General features: G+C 38.1%; 1 protein-coding gene across 2 annotated transcripts in view; it reads left to right on the top strand.

Annotated features, from left to right (window-relative positions):
- Window positions 1-21854, top strand: part of VWA8 (von Willebrand factor A domain containing 8) — a 357132-nt gene that overhangs the window by 212720 nt on the left and 122558 nt on the right. For both annotated transcript variants that reach the window (XM_046664107.1, XM_046664108.1), the window contains 2 exons: window positions 16965-17073; window positions 19235-19373. In XM_046664107.1, the coding sequence (XP_046520063.1) occupies window positions 16965-17073; window positions 19235-19373 (248 nt within the window). The remainder of the gene's footprint in view (window positions 1-16964; window positions 17074-19234; window positions 19374-21854) is intronic.

Here is a 21854-nt window from a genome sequence, read left to right as displayed (position 1 = left end):
TGACTTTGACTTTTCGAGTCCTTTTGCTAAACCTTTTACTTCACTAGACCTTTTGCTAACCCAGCTCTTCTAGGCTGCACCTGCCCGTCTCTACAGATATTGTGTCGGTGAAGAAGAGCCACAATGAATTTCAGTTGCTAAGGAAGAAGGACAAAATGTTTTAATTACAATTAATGTCCTTTTGCTCTGAATGAAAAATTCTTGCTACAACTTGTTAATTTTCTTGTTCTCTAATCCAACCATAGTGCTTATTGGATGGGAGCAAAATTACAAGGAGTCCAGAATAAGAGGGTCACATTCACACTAAAGATGGGGAAGGAGAAGTAACTGGCCACCCACTCCATATAACTAAAAAGAGAAAAGGCAGCTACTGTGGAAGAAGGAAGTTTTCACCTGGGGCAGAGATGAGATAGACCGCTGTTTGTACAGTTTGTACACTGTTTCTTCTACCATACCTGCTTCCTCAGCTGAAATCAGAATATACTTTGCCTATTGAGGAGTAGTAATGTCCTATAATTGCTCTTTAGTGAAATACCCAAAACAGAGATGCTGTCACTTTCCCTTTTGTTCTCCTAAATAGTGCAGTGATGGTACCTGTCTCATAGGTCTTTGCATATCTTTAAAAAGCCCACTGTGATATTATGAGGTGAATGTGACTTGTCTTCTTTACTAAACCTTTGCTAACCCTGGAACTTTTAGGCTGAGCCTTACTGGGTGGTTATTTTATCTTGCTTGATGATACCATGAAGCAACTCTTCTTCCTGATCTGCAGATACGCTCCCTGATCTTGGTACTGGGATCACAAGCGGCTACCTAGACCCCCACAGTGCAATTGCCCCGTCCCGCTAGTATTTCCTGAGGTTTTTAATTGTTCCTTTTTAAGTTTCTAATACACAGGAAAGGATATACCAAAGAGATGGCCAACATAACCAAATAAGGAAACATACTGGGAGAAATTTAGGTAGAGATAGGAAGATTTGGGTTAAAATGAGTGCTCAAAAAAATAATATGAACTCTTGAGTTTCAGACATCATTGTTGGAAACACATACACACAACACACACATACATAGATATAAAATCAGATCCAGACACCAACCAAAGGCATATGGGTTATTTACTGCAGTTAGATAAGGAGAGAAATTTCAGAGCAAAGTTTGCTTGTTTTTTCCCTCAAATGAACATTTATTTCTGAAGTTTCTTTTATTTGGGAATAAACATACTACCAGAACATTAGCACTTCCAAATTTAAACGTGTGTTTCAGAGTAATTTATGAACTCTAACATACTGGGGAATCGTTTGTCTTAAAGGAAGAAAAAAATCTGTTTTTTTATGCCTCTATTTTTGAGTGACTTATATACAATATTTTATTTTAAATTTGCATGCCACTCTCTGCTGGACAGTTCTTAAGATGAGAGAATTGTCACTTCATAAATTACAATGGAATATAAATACTGTACCTCTAAATATATTAATTAATAACTAGATAATTATGATGGTAATATAAACACTTATAGATAACTGTGCCAACCGTATTTCCAAGCACTCTGTTTACATGAATTTATATAATCTTTATAATAAACCTATTGTGTATATAATATTATATATGTGTATATGTGTATATGTGTGTGTGTATATATATGTATGTGCATTTTGTAGATGAGGAATTTGCCACACAGAGAGCTTACATCACTTCCCTAAGGTTAGAAAATTAATCAGGGCCAGAGCTGTAATATATATAATATTAATTCTAATTCTAATGATAAATATAAGCAGATTGATATGCAGACTATAGGCAATTTCGAAATCTGTTACTCTTTGGATACTGAAAATTACCAATAGTTTTGGTTTAAAAGGGCCTTGAGATTTTAGGTAATCAACTTGGAAATCGTTATTGACCATGATGTTATGCATGTATAATACACAAATTCTTATTCTTCAGAGAGTTATAATAGATTCAGATTTTGAGGTTTTAGCCGTATTTCATTATGAAAAGTAAGTCAAAAAGTGGATGAGTATAAACTTTTGGCACAACAAAATCATTTTAGAGACTTCTTCATTGCCAGTTAAGATTTCCTCTTTTTTTTGAAATAATGAAGGATCATGAAGTAAAACACAAAGTAATTCATTTAGAAAAATAAAAACTCTAGAAAACTTTATTTGGCTACCATATATAAGAAGCGTACTAGCAATCATTCCTTCCTTATTTGGAACACAAAAGAAATTTATGGAGTCTTCTCAAAAGTTGCGTCATTTTTAAATAAATCAAACATACAGAGAAATTCTCTCTACCCTCTGAAGTTATCTTCATGTGTTTTTCTCTCCCTGTCTTCCCTAAGAGACACACAAGTCTATAAAATACTTAAATACTCATCCTTCTTACTCCAAATTCTTTGTCCTCAACTCTGTTGATTTCTTTTTTAATGTTGCTTAGTTTATTCTTAATCCAGTTTCTTTTTTTTTTCCCCAAAGCATTATTGCATATATTGCACTGGCAAACTATACAATCTACTGATTATTTATTTGTATTAATCAAGTAGAATAAAAAATTTGAGAAAATTAAAAAGTTTTTTATATGTAAGATTTCTTTATGATGCATGTTTAATAAATGAAGAATGATGTCTTCATTTAATTTTTAGTCTCCATTTATTTTTAGAATAAGTTAGTAAAATGAAAATTAAGACATCTATAGTTCCACCATCTGGAGATGACCTTTGTTAAATCCTTCTAGATCTTTTCCTATGATTCTATGTGTTATTTCACTCACTGAGAAATATTTTTTCTAGTTTTTTTTTTTTTCAGTTTTTCTTCTTAACAGAGGAGACATGTCCCTGAAAAGACGTCCTACTTAAAACACTTCATTCCCAAGCTTCTTGGTTGAAAAGAAATGTATCTGTAATGGATTAGATTTGAGCACAGATGACACCCCTCCCCCACCCTCACTTTTTTCTTCATTCCCCTTATTCCTTGAGATTTTAAGCTTAAGATATTTGATGTAAACATAACGAACAGATTCATAAAGCATATAAAGCCCTCTCATAAGGAATAAAAACAGTAATATCAACACTTTGTGTCTTTATGCATATGTTTAAATGTCATTATCCTTTTCAGACATATAACAATGCTGTGGCAAAACAGACTACACATCTGAAAATGACCTTTCAGTGTGGCTACACTTTAAAATGTCTCATAGCTGATGAAGAAGCCCTTATGGAGTCTTGTAATTACGTCTCAGATGTCCTGCTGACATCTGTATTCTCTTTCTGCTTTCAAATGCTTTATTAAATTATTTTTTAATTTCATTTTTCAGGTAAAATGAAGTAACTTTGAGTTAATAACATCTAGGATCATATTAGCCAATATTTTTATTGAATTTCTTTAAATGGTTCACATTTAAGCAGTTTAAAAACACAGTGGTAGCTATTGATAGTAGTTGCCTTTGAGAGAGACCCTAGCCTCCCTTTTGTACTATTTTGATATTTTAATGTGTATATTATTTTTTCTATACTTTATTTTTCAAATGTCCACTGACTGTCTGGGCACTGGAATTTTTCATTTTCTTTTCTTATTTAAATAAAATAAAAATTTTAAAGTAAAACTCTATTCCAAAATTGCTATATCTTGAGACCTTTGCCTCCAATGCTGCAAAGCTTACGTCACACTGCAGTGCCTACTCTAAGGGTAGAACATTTGAACCCTTACCAATGGCAAATGAGAAATCAAGTTAACCAGGCATCTCTATGGCATTTGACACAATATGAGTAAGTTTATGCATTGATAGACATTCAACATAAACATAGCAAGTGAGGGAAGACAACACATTTTTAGAGCAGCAAAAATTAAAATAGTTAATACTTATCAAGTACTTACTAAGTGCTCTAAGCACCATCCTCAAAATCATGCTCATTACTATAGTCAGGTTTAGCAGAGTAATTATAAATCCCTATGCATTTCCTGTGCACCTGTGTGTTGCTTCTAAGTCATTACAACTTAAGGACAGTTGGCCTCCATCTCTGATCCAATAGTTCCTGTGTTCAAAGATGTGATGAATTATCCAGGGGAAAAGGAGAATATACCTTCTGTAGACTGGGTTCAAATAGATCTGGACAAACCTCGTTGGGGAGGTACTCAAAGGGATTCAAACATGGAACATGGGATTAAATAGTCTTTAACATTCTTCCAACTCATAGATTCTGAGTCACTGTGCCTAATTGAATTGGAAAGCTGAATAAGTAGTCACTCTTCTCCCTGATATCAGTAACCATTCATTACTTTATCAGCCAGTCTCACAAGCTAGAACTTCTGATGAAGGTAGCTGAGATTGTGTTTTCCTGTTATAAGAGACGTTAGTATCTCATTGCAGTGTGTGTTATACAGTCATGTTTAGTTTTGATCTTTCTCTTTAGAGTAGTGCCAGGTGTGCGTATTTGCAGACAGAACAGCTTCATTTATATTGAACGTGTCTTTGAAAGGGTATCTGTCTAAAATTGGTTGTCTACGTTAAAGACTTATCCACGTAATTGGAACATCAATAGCAACTGCTGCTTCTCTGACCAAGACCAGCTATGGGCTCTTCAAAGTACCAGAGACATCAAAAAGAACATCCCCAACCAGGGCCTCTCTTTGGACTAATTTCATTAGGTTCATCTTTGAAAATAGGAATGATTATCAGTTTACTGTTTATCTTATTAAATTACAAGATTCTCTTCTTAAAGTTTTGTGCCTTTCCTTCCATTTTCCAAACTATTATATGCTATAATTTTCTTTTTGTAGTCTTAGTTTTTACAAATGAGTTCACAGTGTTGATCATGGAGTTCTAAGGTGTATAATTCCACTCTGCCTGATGATTTACTTTCACTTCATAAAAAAGCTCTTAGTTTTAAAAAATAATAGGATTTACATAATGACATCTCAGAACTATCATAAGCAGAAGGATGATGTTGGGTTTTATAGTTTCCTAGCTCTTTATTCTCTTGGTATATTATGAAGTAGCTTCCCAGCCCTTTCATTTGCTTTTAGCCCCTTTATGAAGGTGCAGAAAAAATAAAAAACATACCCAATCTACACAGAAATTTTCAAGATATATGAATCTTCTTTCATACTCATCTTAAGCAGTCTCACAGAATTATCTTTGATCCCTTAAGCATTTAAGCACCTATAGCTAACTCTTCCAGATACACCTACAAAGTAGATTGCATCATTTGTTGAGAGACATGTAGTCAGGATGCAATGGGAAAGATTTGCCATGGTGGTAGTGACCTCAAACAAATAGACAGCCAGTTATTTCTCCAGCAAAAATGGGTTTATTTGGGGTCGACAAAGAATTGCAGTTTGGGGTCTGCAACAATGACGAGCCACATGCAAGTCTCCCAACAGCTAGGGAAGAGAAACTCTTATGTAGAGGGGAAGAATAAGTTGGGAGGGCTCTTGTAAATAAGGAGTTCATTGGAGGAATTGTGAGTTCTAGGTGTAGTGGCTTTTCATTGGCTAAGCTTCCTGCCAGTCAAGAAGAGGAAGTCATTCTTCTTCCTATTGGGCTCTGCTATCAACGTGGGGTGTGAGAGCTCCCCCTTTTGCCCTCCCAACTCCAATTTAATGAGGTTTCTGTTTATTAATTTGGCATTTTTCCCTTCTGGTCAAGATCTTTCTCTGAAAGCATTGCTGATCAAGAGTCAGGTTTTTCTTGTTTCATCCATCTTTTGTCCCTTGGTGCCAGGAAGGATCCTTCTTGGGTGTTGTGTCCCATGTCAGAGGGAAAGTGCACAGATTGGAAACCTATTGAGGCCACATTTGAGTAACAGAAGGGGTAGAAGGAAGAACTCTCAGATCATTTTCTTTTCTAAAGTCCATGTATTATCAAGATCATAGGCATTGGACATCATCTGAAGCATTATGTCATCATCGAAGGTTTGGCAGACAAAATTCCAACAGTCCTGGCCTAGACATCTTGAGAAGGCTGTCTCATCAGATGTTATCTGCTTCAATTCTGGGAAATCTTTACTTTTAAGTCACCAGATAATGTGCAGGTCCAGTCAGAGTTTGGTGCTTTCTTTAGGTGTGTCACATGAATCCAAGAGTTTATTCCCTGGAGTTTTGTGGGACAAGGATTAGTTAACGGTACCTGATAGGAACCTTTCCAGCGAGGTTGAAGAGAGTCCTTCTGGAGGTGTCTTTCCCAATAGATGAAATCTTCAGGTTGCAAGGCGTGATGCTCGTCTTTGTCTCCCTGGAGCACACTGAAAAGATTGCTCCACCAAAACATGGTTATTTTTAGTGGAAGCAATTAGACCTTTGCAATTATATCTCCTTTTATCAGCTGTGGCTCAAAAGAGGCAGGAGCCAAATGCATTGGGTGGCCTGTGACTGTCTCAAAGGGTGAGAGCTTATGAGTCCCAAAGAGTACAAATCTGAGATTTAGAAAGACCAACGGAAATGCTTTTGACCAAAGTATTTTGAGAGTCTCTACAAATTTTGCCAGTTGAGTCTTAATAATGCCATTGTGTATTTGACTATACCATAGGATTGAAGGTGGTAAACAGAGTGAAAGTTGTAAAACCAGTCAAACAAGACAGATTTGTCAAAGTATTTGACCAGTAAAATGGATTCCTTGATCACTATGAGCTCAAGAGGGGTTCCCCAGGTAGGGATAATCCTTTCCCAAAGGACGTTAGCCACAGAAGAGGCGGTAGCCTGTCTACAGGAGAAGGCTTCAGCCCCATGAGAAAGCATACAGACCATGACTAAAACATATTTATATCCATGACACGGGGGAGGTTATATAAAATCCGTTTGCCAAACATCACATGGTCCGTTACGTAGTTTAAAATGTCTGGGAGCAATACAGACAGGCTTCCCTGAATTGTATTTTGGACAAGTGGGACAAGTGAGGTAGGCACTTTTTGCAGCCTTGTTAATATTTGCCCACCAATATTGATTCGTGAATATTATCATTTTGTCAGTAGACCAATGGTTTAATGCATGCACAGTGATTAGGAGTGGGAATTTTAGAGTCTCCAGTAGGACTGAGTTATTATTTGTTCCAAACCAGAGTTTTATCTTTTTATCAAACTAACAATTGCTGAATTTTGTTTTACATTTTCTGAGGCCAATTGTTGGGCTTCTCTAGCCAATTTTTCTAAGTCTTCATTTGGGGAAATATCCCTTTGGACCATGACGGGGTGTGGCTGTTGTTGGTTCTTTTATGAGCTGCATTCCTTGCAGAAATGTCAGCAACATGACTTCTTTAGCTTCCAGAGAGTCAAGTTTAGAATGCCCCAGGATCTTAATAATAGCTAAAGCAGCAGGTAAAAGTATAGCATCCAGTAATTCCTGAACATAGGGATCATTTTTAATTTTGTTTCCACTGAAAGTAAGGAAGCCACATTGCTTCTGCAACATTCGCAAATTGTAAGCAACTCTGAAAGCATATCTACTGTCAGAATAAATATTGGCAGTTTTGCCTTTGGCTAAAGTATAAGCCCATGTAAGAGCATACAATTCAGCCTGTTGGGCCGAAGTAGCCATAGGTAAAAGTGCTGCCTCAACAATATCAAAAGGAGTTGCAGCAGCATACCCAGCACAGTATTTGCAATTGTCACCTTTTAAATAAGAACTATCAGTAAACCATGAGAATTTGGTGTTACTCAAAGGAGTTTCCTGCAGATCATCAGGAGGAATTAGGAGATGATCCATCAGCATTAAGCAGTCATGAGAGACTGCCGGTAACAGAGGGGAGAAAAGTAGCAGGGTTAAGTTTATTGCAGTGTGAAAGAGTTATGTGAGGAGCAGTTAACAAAAGGATTTCATAGGAGGTGAGGCGGTTGGCTAAAATGTGTCATGTGTGGTGAGAATCCAGGAGGTCTTCCGCGTGAAGTACAAAAAGGGTCAAAGGGGAATCCCACAGTTTTCTCGGTGGCCTTAAGCAAAAGGGCAGTGGCAGTAATGGCTCTAAGGCAAGGGGATATCCCTGTGCCACAGGGTCCAGTTGCTGTCTATAATACCCTATGGGTCAATGGTGGTCCCCGTGTTTTGGGTTAAGTATCCCAAGGGCATTCCCTTCCTTTTCATGTAAAAAAAGGAAAAATGGACTCTGATGATTGGGATTTCCAAGGGTTGGTGGGTTTATCAAACTCTCCTTTAAAGCCTTAAAGCCTCTGCCGTCTTGTTCTTCCCATAAAATTGGTTCAGGGTTCTTTAGTAAAACACACAAAGGTTTGGCCATAGGAGAGAAATTTGGCATCCAATTTTGGCAGTAACCACCTAGCCCAAGAAAACCTAGCAGTTGGTGCTTCGTTTTGGGTTTTGGAAACTTAGGATAGCATGAAGCCTATCTGGACCCTTGTTCTGATACCAGATGCCCTAAATATCAAACCTGGCTTGGGGCAAACTGCAGTTCCTCCTTCACAACTTTATGTCCCCTTAAGGCTACAAGCTTTAACAAGTGGATGCTTTCTTCCTGTGAGGAGACTTGGGAGGGACAGCAAAGGAGCAAATCATCCACATATTGCAACAAAATAGAACCCCCAGGGAACTTTATGTCATCTGCATCAGCCTTCAGGATTTGAGAGAAATAAGAAGGTCTCTCGGTAAAACCTTGAGTCATTACTGTCCAGGTGAATTGACTCACTTCACTTCCCAAGTGAAGGCAAAAAGGTATTGACTAGCTTCATCAACTGGAATACCAAAGAATGCACTTGGATAAGTCAATTACAGTAAAGAATTTGCTTCCAGTGGGAATGGATGTTAGTAGCATATGAGGGTTGGGAAAAACAGGGTCTTGAAGGATAACAATGTTGTTTATTGCTTGGAGGTCCTGGACAAATCTCCACCCTCGGCCCTTGGGTTTTCTCATAGGTAAAATAGGAGTTTTATCGGGATTTAGTACAAGAGACAATTTGGCCTTGTAATCCTCTGTTATGAGCTTTATACCTTAAAGAGCTTCTTTACTTATAGGGTATTGATTAATTTTGCAGAGAGTTCTTGAGGGATCAGTTTGAATTTGATGGGAGGTGCGCTGTGAATTTTACTAATATCAGTTGGAGATTTTGCCCATAAGGAGGCGGGTAGCTGATTCAATAGAGACAAATTAACGGTGTTTCCAGAATCAGCTCTGGTACCAGCAGTGATGGAGCAAATAAAGGATGACAAAGGGTCATTTCATTCACTTGGCTGTTTTGATGGCTACTGTCAAATTCTAGAATTACTTCCCCCTTTCAGGAGAAGAAAATTCTGGCATGATACTTTTCCAAGAATTCTCAGCCTAATAAATGAATAGGGGTGGAGGGACTAAGGAGAAAAGGGTTTTTGTCTCTCAAAGGGCCTGAACAAAAGGGTATAGGTTCAGAGACAAGAACGTTTTGAGGTTTATTAGCAATCTCCACTATTTGAACTGTTTTAGTGCTTCGAGGCAGGTGCTGCTTTATAGTAGTGGGGTTGGGCACCAAGGGTATGGGTCCAGTGTCAGGACAGAAGGAGATTCATCTCTAGTCTGGACAAATGTTTCTCAAAGCTGATTAAGAGGGAGGATCGGGAAGAGTCCCCATAGTTCCTCAGAGCCCCATCACTGGGAATTTAGAGGACATCGAAAAGTCTAGTTAGAGGGCTGCAGACACTTGAAGCACTTAAATTTATAGCAACTTCTTTTCCAATGTCCTGGTTCTTTGCAATAATAACAGAAACTAGGAGTTTTTGGTTTCCTTTGGAGGCCTTCACTTGCTGGAGTTGATGATTAAGAACTTTAGTGGTCTTTCTTTTAGGTGACCCTTATAGAGTTCTAGAGAGCTGGTTTGCCAGATTACCTAAATCTGGAGTAGACATAGGCTACTCAGACAAAGGCTAGCACAGTTCAAAGAAACAACCTGATTCAAAGAGGCCGAAGTGCCACCTGAATACCCACAGACAAACAAGACCTTAACCAGAAAAGGATGAAACCTTAAAATAGATCTTGACTAAGGCCTGGACAGTCTCAAACATGGAGAGGGCAGAAGCTTGGATCCAGTAGAAAGACTTATCCTCAAACTCCGGGGCCAGGGTGATAAGAAAAGCAGTGAGCTCAGTGGGCTCTGTTGTGGGTACTGCACTTGTTTGCTCACCAGCCTTAGAGTCATCAAGGGTCTTCTCTGCATCCCTATATGGGCCACCAAAATGTTGACCTTAAACAAAGAGACAGTCAGTTATTTCTCTAGCAAAAATGAATTTATTTGGGATCAGCAAAGAATTGCAATTCAAAGTCTGCAACCATGGCGAGCCACATGCAAGTCCCCAGCAGCAAGGGAAGAGAAATTCTTTTATACAGGGAAAGAGAAAGTTGGGGGTGGGGAGGCTATTGTAAACAAAGAGTTCAAGGTGTAGTGGTTTTTCATTGGCTGAGTTGTGACAGCCTCTCATTGGCTGAGTTTCTTGCCAGTCAAGAAGAGGAAGTCTTTCTTCTTCTTGTCGGGCTTTGCTATCTATGTGGGGTGCGAGAGCTCCCCGTTTTGGCCTCTTGACTCCAATTTAATGAAGTTTCTGTTTATTAATTTGACAGTGGCTTTTTGCAACTTGTCATTGAGATAAGAAACAAGTAGGTGAAGATGTTGGCAGTTCTAGCATAACCAAGTAGTCACTCATTTAACAAACACTATTGAGCACTTATGTGCTAAACACTAGATAGGGAGTCAGAAATATAAAGGTGAAGAAGGCTCAATGTCTGCCTTCAAGGAGGTCACAATTGGGAAAGCACTCAAGTAAAGAGCAACTTGTGTTATGTTAGAGCCACAGGAGAGAGAGCAAAGTGGTAGGATTGCTGGCTTCTGCACTGGGGCAGAGTCAGGGAGGATAACCAAGCTGAATCTTTGAAGGATTACTACGCATTCTCCAGGCAAATAAAGGAGGAGAAAATACTTCAAGCAGAGACAGTTGTAAAGAGCATGGTGCGTTTTGGAAACTGCAAGTAGTTTGGTGACTAAAACTAAGGGTTAAGTGAGGGCATGTTGTGTGGTGAGGCTAAAAGGGAGAAGAGACTGGGGAATCACACAAGGATTTTAAGCCAGAGAGTAGCATGATCAGAGTCATAATTTAGAAAGGGCTCTTTTTGGTTTCCAAAGATAGGAAGCTGAAAGGCAGTGAAACGGGAGGCAGGAAGACCTGTTGGGAAACAGCTGCAGTAATCTGAGTGATGAGCAGTGGGGGCTTACGTTGTAGCAGTGGGAATGAAAAAGAGGGGCATGAGTGAGTGAGATTTGGGTGGCAGAATCGATGGGTTCTGAGTGCCAAGGATTCAAGTGAGTAAGGTGTAAACCTTACCCTCAATGAATTAGCAGTCTAGTTGAGAAAACACAAACCACCAACATTGTTATAGAGTGTGATATTCAAAGTGCTACATTCACAGTGGGTTCTTTCACCTATGGGTCCTTCTTGTGGGAAATACAGAATTTTTTTTCTGGGAAAATTTCCAATTGGGAGAGCTTCAGTCCCAGTCATTCTTGAAGTGGATAACTTAAGATTCGAAAATTCTAAGATATGTTTGGTAAAGCAGATGGCAGAAAAAGAGAAGTTTCTGCAGTGAAACTTGAAGAAAGACGAGGCAAAGGAAACCCAGGCAAGTTCTGTGAGGAGGAAGAAAGGCAGAGATGTGTGGAGCAAGCTGACAACATCTGCTCTGGCACAGAGCCACAGTGGGCAGCAGCGCTAAGACAGGGCAGTGTCATTCTGGGTGATGGGGAGCATAATTTAGAAGTGTCAGCCAAGAATAGCAAGTTTCCCCAAATTTTGTTCCATCCCGTGCATCCAAATGACTCTTCATTTCTGTGACCTCAGCAGGACCAGCAGGGCAGAGATGCACAAGTCTAAGTTGTAAAGTAAAACCATGATGTCTAAATGCAGAGCCAGGCACAGAAAGGAAAAACACATATACATACTCGTTGTATGCATTATCATTTGCAGCAAAGCAAAATTAATTTGCCAGCAATATGTGAGATGGTGGGGAAGGGAAATTCAGAAGTTTCTAGCAAACAAAGGAGGGTAACTGGGAATAGTAGTATCCATTATTACTAATTTAAAGTGTTTAAAGGGGCTTTTCTATTTTTTCTATTTAGTATGCTGACTTCTTATTTTATTTTAAATAAAAATATTTACAAGAGATTTCATAGATTGACTTCTGACCTTTCTCTCTTAAACTTCTATTCTCTATCAGATCTTAAATTTGAAAATTGAAAATACTACAGAACTCTATCCTAAGAGTTTCTAAGAGTTCCATATGTGCAAATTTACATGGAAATCTAGAAAAGTAAGAGATTAACTTTGCTTCCTAGGAAGAAATATGGGAGAGGGATGCAGGGGGATGTGACATTGAAATTGGGCCTTAAGAATGAGAAGGATTTTGGACTGGCCTGGTGGCGTACCGGTTAAGTTCGCGCACTCCACTTCCAGAGCTCAGGATTCACTGCTTCTGATCCCAGGCGCAGACCTATGCATCGCTTATCAAGCCATGCTGTGGCAGGCATCCCACATATAAAACAGAGGAAGATGGATACAGATGTTAGCTCAGGGCCAGTCTTCCTCAGCAAAAAGAGGAGGATTGGCAGCAGATGTTAGCTCAGGGCTAATCTTCCTCAAAAAAAAAAGAAAAAGAATGAGAAGGATTTCATCAAAGAGGCAATAGCAGAAAGGATTTCTAGGCAGAGGTAATGACCCCGTGGAAGCATGAACATGTATAGTATGTTTAGGAATAGCAAGTAGCAGTTTGAGGTGGCTAAGGCATGCGTTGGCTGGAGAGTAAGAGGAAGGGGGAAGAGCCAAAGGTGAAATATTTGTCAGGGTTATTCTATGAAAGACTCCAGTAAACTCTGTTGGACAATCCAACTAGTGTTTACCAGAGGTTAGATTTCAAACATTAGGAATGAGTGAGGCCTGCTAAATTGGAGTTGTTCTTTTTCTTCTCAAAGATGGTAGTAATTGGTGAATTTTTGAGAGTTGGTGGAACTACCCTGAAAGGTTCCATTATTCCCATGAAAATTAGTAGTTCGTGTGGTAAGGAAATGTTTGAGGAATTGTTGATAATAGGTATGTCAACAACTTCCAATTGCATAACGCCTCTAGAAAGATCCAAATCTATTTCATGTGTTTCTTTCATACTCCAGAAATAGTATTGGCAAATGTTCAGAGAAGGCGGAAGTTTGCCAGAACATACTCTTTAAAACTTAAGCTCACCTCTGTATGGAAACAATCTTAGACAAATCTCTTTCATGTCATTCAGACTATATTACTCAACTTTGGTGTCCATATGCATCATGTTATGAATTGTATGCCTGCTTAAAAAAACCTTTTTTTCCTTTGTGTAACTTGCTCAAGCTGTAATTTGACCTGAGTCATAATTTTGAAATTCACCCTTCTTTTATTTAAAACTTTTACTTCCAGATCTTTATTAATACTTCCACAAGGGATTAAGAAACATCACAACATATGAATTGAAATACTTCGTTGTTTTAAAAAACATAAATTCATGAATGACATTGAAGATAAAAAGTAGTGCTATTTATAGGCTTAAGCTCATCCTCCTCACCCTTAAAATTCAAGGTCATTCCAGCTAGGACTTTAACAGAGTTAAAAAAAAATACAAGTGACAGGATCTTAAAACCGTGGAAAATACCATTGTTGTTTCAGTCACATCAGGTGTAACAACTTAAGTCTGGTCAGAGTTGAATGACACATTTCAGTAATGGAATATAGGGTCTTTTGCTAACTGATTGTTAGTTTAGAGTTACCCCCAAATTAATGTTGATTATGTTTCAAATTCCAAAGCTTCCTCATGCACCCAATTATAATGCTTCCCCTTTCTCCTGACTACTAACATACCAAAGGGGAGAGAGTAACCATCAAACTTTTCCACAGCTTGTTGGGAAGCTTTAGTAATAGAAAATAAGTGAGAGGCTTTGGTTTACCTCAGTTGGCCAGCCTGGAGTGCACAGGAAAAGTCTAGAAACAACACGCTGTGTTACCAAGGAGCTGGATGAGTCAGTTTGATTGTGCAACTCCAGAACACCCTGCGAATGTGACTTTCATTTGTAGTTGTTACTGCCAATAGCATCTTGTTATGTGGTTCCGGAACAGACTCTAAATGGGGTACCTGTAGGTCCTTCCGATACCCGGCCAACCAAACAGCTAGTGTTATTTTTAGATGGAACCAGACAGGCTGCAATTTCCATGACTATTACTTAGAATGAGTTGGCAAGTTCAAACCAGATTTGATGAATATCCCTAAAATTGTCAGTAAAAATTGGAAGGAGAGTAAAGTTACTATTTCTCAAATGGACGAATTTTTTTTGTTTGCTTGTTTTGTTTTGTTTAGCATCTATGTGATATTTTTGTGAGATTATTAAAAGATATATTAGGTCCATTTTTTAGGTTAGATATCAACCTGTCAACCAAAGACCATTTTTATTAAGCGATTCTCTGCTTCTAATTAGATTTCAAGATATATATAACTGTTTCTGGTGTCTTCAAAGAGCCAATTTGGGATGTACTTAGAGCTTCTTTTTTATAAGCTTTAATAAAGCAATTCTATCAGGGCACCTATTCTAGTGGTAGGTACAGATATTTTCATTCTGATTGTTTATTTTCACTCCAGGGCACCAAGTTAATGCAAGACTATTGAATCTACCAGTGACACTTACTCCTAGTCACTTCGGTGATCATCATAGGCTCCCCACACTATAAGGAACCTTCACTTCACAAAGGAAGAAATTAACATGCAAAGAAATTAGCTAACTTTTCCCTTCCAAGGTTTACATAGCTATTTAATAAAAGAGCTAGAACTAGAACCCAGATCTCCTGCATTTTATTATACTGTGCCTTCTATGCTAGGGGGAAATTAGGTATGTCTCCTTCCTTTGTTTTTCTCCTTCTGTATTTGGAGACCTGATTCTCCTTTGGTGAAGTGCTGACAGCAAGTAAAGAATACAGTTCATTCCCTAAACAAGGAGAGAGAGATCTCAGGTCTATAAGATGTTTTCAAGATCAGGCTTTTGACACAGAAATGTGTTTTTATTACATTTAAAAGAAAGAATATAATAATAGTAAATCCCCTGACTCAATGCGCCTCCCACCTGGTTTCCAGTAGAAATACAAAAGTGGGTGACCAATCAGGATAATTGTCATGGGCTGGCTCCGTGGCCAACTGGTTAAGTTCATGTGCTCCGCTGCAGCGGCCCAGGGTTCGCATCCTGGGCGCGGACATGGCACCGCTTGTCAGGCCACGTTAAGGCGGCGTCCCACATCCTACAACTAGAAGGACCTGCAACTACGATATAAAACTATGTACAGGGGGTTTGGGAAGATAAAGCAAAGCAGAAAAAAAAAAAAAAAGAAGAAGATTGGCAACAGTTGTTAGCTCAGGGGCCAGTCTTTGGAAAAAAAAAAAAAAAAAAGATAATTGTCCAGGTACTTAAATTATATTTTGGATGATAGATACAAAAGCACATATGTCTTTTTGAGAAATTTATGTCATATGACTTAGAAGAATTTCATTGTAAATTTCTTTTTAATTTCTGTCCTTTTGTGTTAGACATTAGCACTTCAAAGGGACAAAAGGCATATTCCACCAGAATGCTTGGTTCCATTATTTTATGTTAAAAATATACAAGCCCTGGGGCTGGCCCCGTGGCCGAGTGGTTAGGTTCACGCGCTCCGCTGCAGGCGTCCCAGTGTTTCGTTGGTTCGAGTCCTGGGCGCGGACATGGCACTGCTCGTCAGACCACGCTGAGGCAGCGTCCCACGTGCCACAACTAGAAGAACCCACAACGAGAAATATACAACTATGTACTGGGGGGCTTTGGGGAGAAAAAGGAAAAAATTAAAAAAAAATCTAAAAAAAAAAAATATATATATACAAGCCTTACATGGTCTTATTAAGCATATGGAAATATTGTGTCAGACTTCTCTTTTACTGAAAATAAAATGATTTCTCAGTACAAGTACTTACTCTTTTCATGGTCATCAGAATCATTCAAGCATACATTTTAGTTTTTAGCCACATAAGCGTTATTTTTAAAGAGCTTTTAACTCTGAATCATTTCTTGCCTTAACTTACCATGGAATAAGAAATGTATATTCCATTAAATGACAAATTAATAGTTCCTTTTCTAAAGATTCAAAGAAAAGATAGTATGAGTAAAAAGTGAAGGCTTTATTCACAAAAATTTGTCTGTGGTTTTGTGCTTTAGCATTGCCGTATTTATTTTGGCAAATCACTTTAGATAAAAAGGAATCTAAACACAGAATAACTCCATTAGCAGTCAGGATAGTTGCTCCCTGGGTTGGGATAAAGCCCTCAGTGGTCCTGAGGGGGTTTCTGGGTGCTGGTGGTGCCCTTCTTTGAGTACTTGTTTCACAGGTGTGTTCAGAACTAAGCAGCACATTTATGTGAAGGTTTCTGTATATTATATTTGTATATATATTTGTATTGCAATATGTATATTATATTTCAGTTCCAAGTAACAAAAAGATTGAAGTGCTAAAATAGAGTCTATGAAACTTGCCCTGTACAACTTACAGACGTGTGACTGGTGGTATTGTGTACTATTTATTATTCGATTCCAAATTTTAAAAAGTACACTGAAAAATGGATGGATTGCTCCATTTTTGTTCTAAATCCTTCCTATACTCTACTAGGAATTTAGCTGTTAAATTACCAAGTATTTTACCAACTCAAGGAAAAAATATGTAAACCTTAATTATAATTGTCATTAACGTAAAAACAGAATAGGATCTTATCTTCTCTGACTTTTAGAAATGTGGAATCTTTTTCTTCTTAAAGAATATTCTAAATATGGTTTTATAGACTATCTTTTTAATAAAATGAAATATAACTCACTGCTAAGTAAAGCATTCTTCAAATTTATTTGTGTGGTTGATAATAGATGGCTCCTTATTTTTTCCTATGACTTGGAAAGGAGAAGAAATGTTTACTTTTCATATCATCCTTGACAGGTTGCCTCTGCCAGAGCAGACATTCATGGGCTATTGGACAATTGGTCAGTCACGAAATGGAATGCAAAAACTGTTGTGTCCAGCAGAAACTCATCATATAGACGTAAAGGTTGATATTATTATTTCTTCATTAAAATATTGAATGTTACAGATTTTTGTTTATCTTCCCTGGAGAAAATCCATACATTCTCAGGAATTACATTTTCTGATGGTATTTTAGAATAGATTTAGCTTTTGCTCTAACTCTCCAGCCCATCTGGCCTCTGAGGGACTCAGTGTAGGTAGTAATTGCTAATGGTCAGTAGAATTCCTAAGAGCTAACCTGTATTTCAGGAGAATCAGATATGTTGTATTATCCTAGGACAGTTACTCCATGATATTTGTCTTCAGGTGAAAAGGCAAGTGAAAGGAGTGTCAGTCACGAGTTAACAATAGAAACCCCTCTAGTTATTTCAAGCAGAAAGGAAATTACTGTGGGGAATTAGATGCTTGTAAAATCTTTAGAAAGGATAGGAGGAATAGAAGGAATAGCTACCTCTGGACTTTTAGTTTCTTTTGTTTTGTTTTGTTTTGTTTTGAGGAAGATTAACCCTGAGCTAACATCTGCTGCCAATCTTCCTCTTTTTGCTGAGAAGACTGGCCCTGAGCTAACATCCATGCCCATCTTCCTCTACTTTATATGTGGGACACCTACCACAGCATGGCTTGCCAAGCAGTGCTATGTCCACACCCGGGATCCAAACCAGCAAACCCCGGACCGCCGAAGTGGAACGTGTGAACTTAACCGCTGCACCACCAGGCCTGCCCCTGGACTTTTAGTTTCAAGATCAGTGCTTTAGTTTCTGCTGTCACCCCTGTTGCTGGGAGCTGTACAGTAAAGCAGGATTAGCAAACTTTTTCTGTAAAGGGCCAGATGGTAAATATTTTAAGCTTTGTAGCCATACAGATTCTCAACTCTGCTATGGTAACACAAAAGCAGCCTTAGACAATACGTTAACAAATGAGTGTGGCTGTGTTCCAGTAAAATTTCACTTACAAGAGCAGGCAGTGGGTGAGACTTGAGCCTGTGGGCCACATTTGTCGACCCCCAGTAGAGCATAGAATCTGACTGTTCTTAGTCGTCAGAGCCTCCTTGTCTACTAGAGCTGGCCACTGCCTCTCTTCTGCCTTCCAAATCTCATGCCAGTGCATTCAATTGGCAGAACCTAAATCACATCCAGCACCCTTGCTGCAAGGGAGTCTGAGGAATGTAGTTTTTAGTCTTCTAGCTCCCGAGATACAGACTAGATAGAAAGGGACATGAAAGGGGAGTATGGATGCCACAACAGTCAATATCTAACCCAAATGTTTTTGATTAATTAAGGACTATGGGGCATGCAAATAATTGAAGTTTTAGTAACAGCTATATAGTTCTTCCAGGAAATCATATCATTCCCAGCGCAAATATAATAACCTTATTAAGTTAGTTGCTCTGCTTATGTTTGTACTGAATAATTTTCACCATATAAAATACTCTGCCTTTTATAAGTAATAGTAGTAGTTATCAGTAAGTTTTTTAAAATTTCAGATGTCACTTTTTTTTACATTTTATTTCAAAAACCCATATTTAGCCATTATGTTCTATATAATGACATAATAATCATTCTTCACAAGGGACCTATATCAGACCTTGATTCATTCATTTACAAATTATTCTCCTGGTTTGGACAGTTCTGGGTCCCAATACTTGTAGTTCAAAACTTGCTTTCAAGACGAACTCTATATGACTCCACTCATAGGTGGAAATTAGTATATTGAGAAGGAGATCTGATCGGTGGTTACCAGGGAAAAGGGGGGGTGGGGGGAGGGTACGGAGGGGGAAGTGGTGTACCCACAACATGACTAACAAAAATGTACAACTGAAATCTCACAAGGTTGTAATCTATCATAACATTAATAAAAAAAAAAGATTTAAAAAAAAAAAAAACTTGCTCTCAGTTGAGAAAGGAATGAAGTAATGAGAAATCCTATGGGTTTTAGGTCTAGTATATTTCGCGAGTAAAAAGAAAACCAAGTAAGGAATTAGATAAGATAGCACATGTGAAAGCATTCATAAATGCAAGTGTATGGTATTATTATTGTTACAAGTACCATTCCAGTCAATAAAATGAGAAGAGGTGTATCAAGATATTGAATATTTGAATTTAAATTCTGTGCTTTGAAGAACTTTAGGTTTTTTACATTTTGGTAACTACCCAAATTTCTTAACTCAGTTAACTACTTTATTATAGGGTCCAGCACTTATAAACATACAGGAATATCCAATAGAAAGACGTGAAGAAAGATCCCAAACCTTTACTGAAGAATGTGCCTCCTGGAGGTTACCGTTGGATGAAATTAACTTAATCTGTGACGTTGCTACATCACATGGTATGTCAGTTTCTTTTGATTATTCCTTCCTGCACTGAGTTTTTAAAAACAGGGATTAATCTCTAGACATCAAACATCTGTAATAGACTCAGTAACTGTGTCATTCTTGGATTTGATAGCAATTATATGTAATTGAGAACTAATTTCCTATTACAACTTAACAAAATACTATTGTGGAATCCACATAAGCCCTGCTGAGTTTGTATGCAGGTCTGTTTCTCATTACAATTGTAGCACAAAGTTAAACACACCCAGTTGTGTGCTAAAAATAGAAGAGGAAAAGAAAAAGGAGAAACTGGATTTTTTTGGCTGGGATTCCAGTTTAGTGATTGCATGAACCACGAAAGCAGAGCTGGAGTGATTTGCAGTCATTAAACTTCTCGTTGTAAAGAAAGGCAAATAAAGCATGTGAAGTTTTGGCATCTACATTTCTGGATTGTTGCCATTTCTTACTGATTCATACAGTGTGCCCTGGGTACTTTTTTGCAGAAGTTTTCAGTTGGTAGCAGTTACTAAGGTGATATAAACAGAAGTGATGGCAGGGGGAAGGGAGAGAGTCTGTAACTTGACCAAGATGGGGATTGTTCAGGCAAAAATTCAGAAGCAAGTTTTTGTGCATATGAGTTCTGTAGATATTGCTTATTCCTAAAATCAGCTGTGTTCAGTAAAAATGTATGCCTTACGGCCGGCCCAGTGGCTCAGCGGTTAAGTGCACACGTTCTGCTTCTCAGCGGCCTGGGGTTTGCAAGTTCGGATCCCGGGTGCGGACTTGGCACCGCTTGGCAAAAGCCATGCTGTGGTAGGCGTCCCACGTATAAAGCAGAGGAAGATGGGCATGAGTGTTAGCTCAGAGCCAGTCTTCCTCAGCAAAAAGAGGAGGATTGGTAGTAGTTAGCTCAGGGCTAATCTTCCTCAAAAAAAAAGAAAAAGTATGCCTTAAAAATGTACACTTTTTTTGGCAACAGATTGGTGCTCTTATTAAAATATTTTACATTCACTAGTAAAGAGTAAGCATGGATTTTATGGCTAAAGTTTGAACTTTGGCCCTTGTCTCATATTTAGGGATTAGAATAAGTACACTGGGATCCTCTGCCCATGACTGTGACAGACTCCTCTCATCAGGTGCAGCACTTTTCTCATTAAACTGGTCACAGGCTTACAGTTCTTCTCAACACAACATTCCAGGCAGCCGCTGCCAGTCAGTCAGAAGAGGCCCTTAAAAATGAAACTCATTTGCTGTCCCTGATATAATTTAACCGTCTATTTCTGTATTGCCCACATTTGCAAGCGAAGTTTTTTTTATCATTTTTTATTTCTTTGTTTTTTACCTATTCTACATTAGTGAGAGAAAAGAGCATTTTCTTGGGTTAGAATCAGAATTAATTACACATATATTTGAGCCCAAGACCAAACAGGCCTTAAAGCCTGCTATAAGTTTATTAAGTTTATTAAGTACGTTTCTGTTAATACTTTTACTGTATTCCCTGTTGCCCTATACTCTGTGGGAAGGTGCTCAATAGATGTTGAATTGAACTTATTTGTACTGATAGTGGGAAGCATTAAAAAGATCCTTGAATTATAAATTGTGTGATCCTATCTGATATTGATATTTGGAACTGAAACACGCACACAGTTCACATTGTCTCCTAAATGATATGTATCTTCTTCTGCACTTCCAAAGACTTGTGTTTCTTATCAATGTTAGCCTATTTACTTCAATTTACTGTATCTTTATGTATAATATTTGGTCATTATTTGTAGACATGGCACTCAAACACACACACAATATATACATATGTTCCAAATTTTCCAGGATGGTTCTAAATATAAATGTTATATCTTGTTATCATATCTTGTGTCTTAATTTTGAGTTCATAAAATATGAACACTGCTAAATAGATACCTGGATAATGAGTGATGCTGATAGCATTTATTACACAAAAGTAGCTTCATCCCTCATCTCAGGGTGCTCATAGATAGAGATTATGGGAAACATCATCCAGAGTCTGGCTACTCAAAGGGAAGCCCTCAAACCAATAGCACTGGCATCTCCTGGGAGCTTGCTGGAAAGGCAGAAACCCCACGCCAGACCTACTGAATCAGAATCTGCATTTTTATTAGCTCCCCAGTGATTCATGAGCACTTCGCAGTTGAAGAAGCACTGATATAGAGTTCGTAAAATGGACCTAGTCAAGCACTCAGATTGAAAAGACAGAAATTTTATAATAAGAAATATTTAATATGAACCAAGAGTTTGTAAAATGAGATCTATAGAGCTAAGAATCAAAAAGTGGAGTTACTGATTTATAGGAAGAAAAGCCTAAAGATCAAGTAACTATCTAGGAAAGGCAAGATTAGCAGATATAAGATGTTGACCATCTGCTGTCCATCTGAACCAATGATAAAACAAAAGAAAACAGACTTTTATTGAAGCACAAAATACTTTTCTTTCATGCAAGGAAGAATTTCCTGACATTGAAG

Source organism: Equus quagga, chromosome 6 (assembly GCF_021613505.1).
Source record: "Equus quagga isolate Etosha38 chromosome 6, UCLA_HA_Equagga_1.0, whole genome shotgun sequence".
Lineage (NCBI taxonomy): Eukaryota > Metazoa > Chordata > Mammalia > Perissodactyla > Equidae > Equus > Equus quagga.
This window is presented reverse-complemented; position numbering and strand designations above follow the sequence as displayed.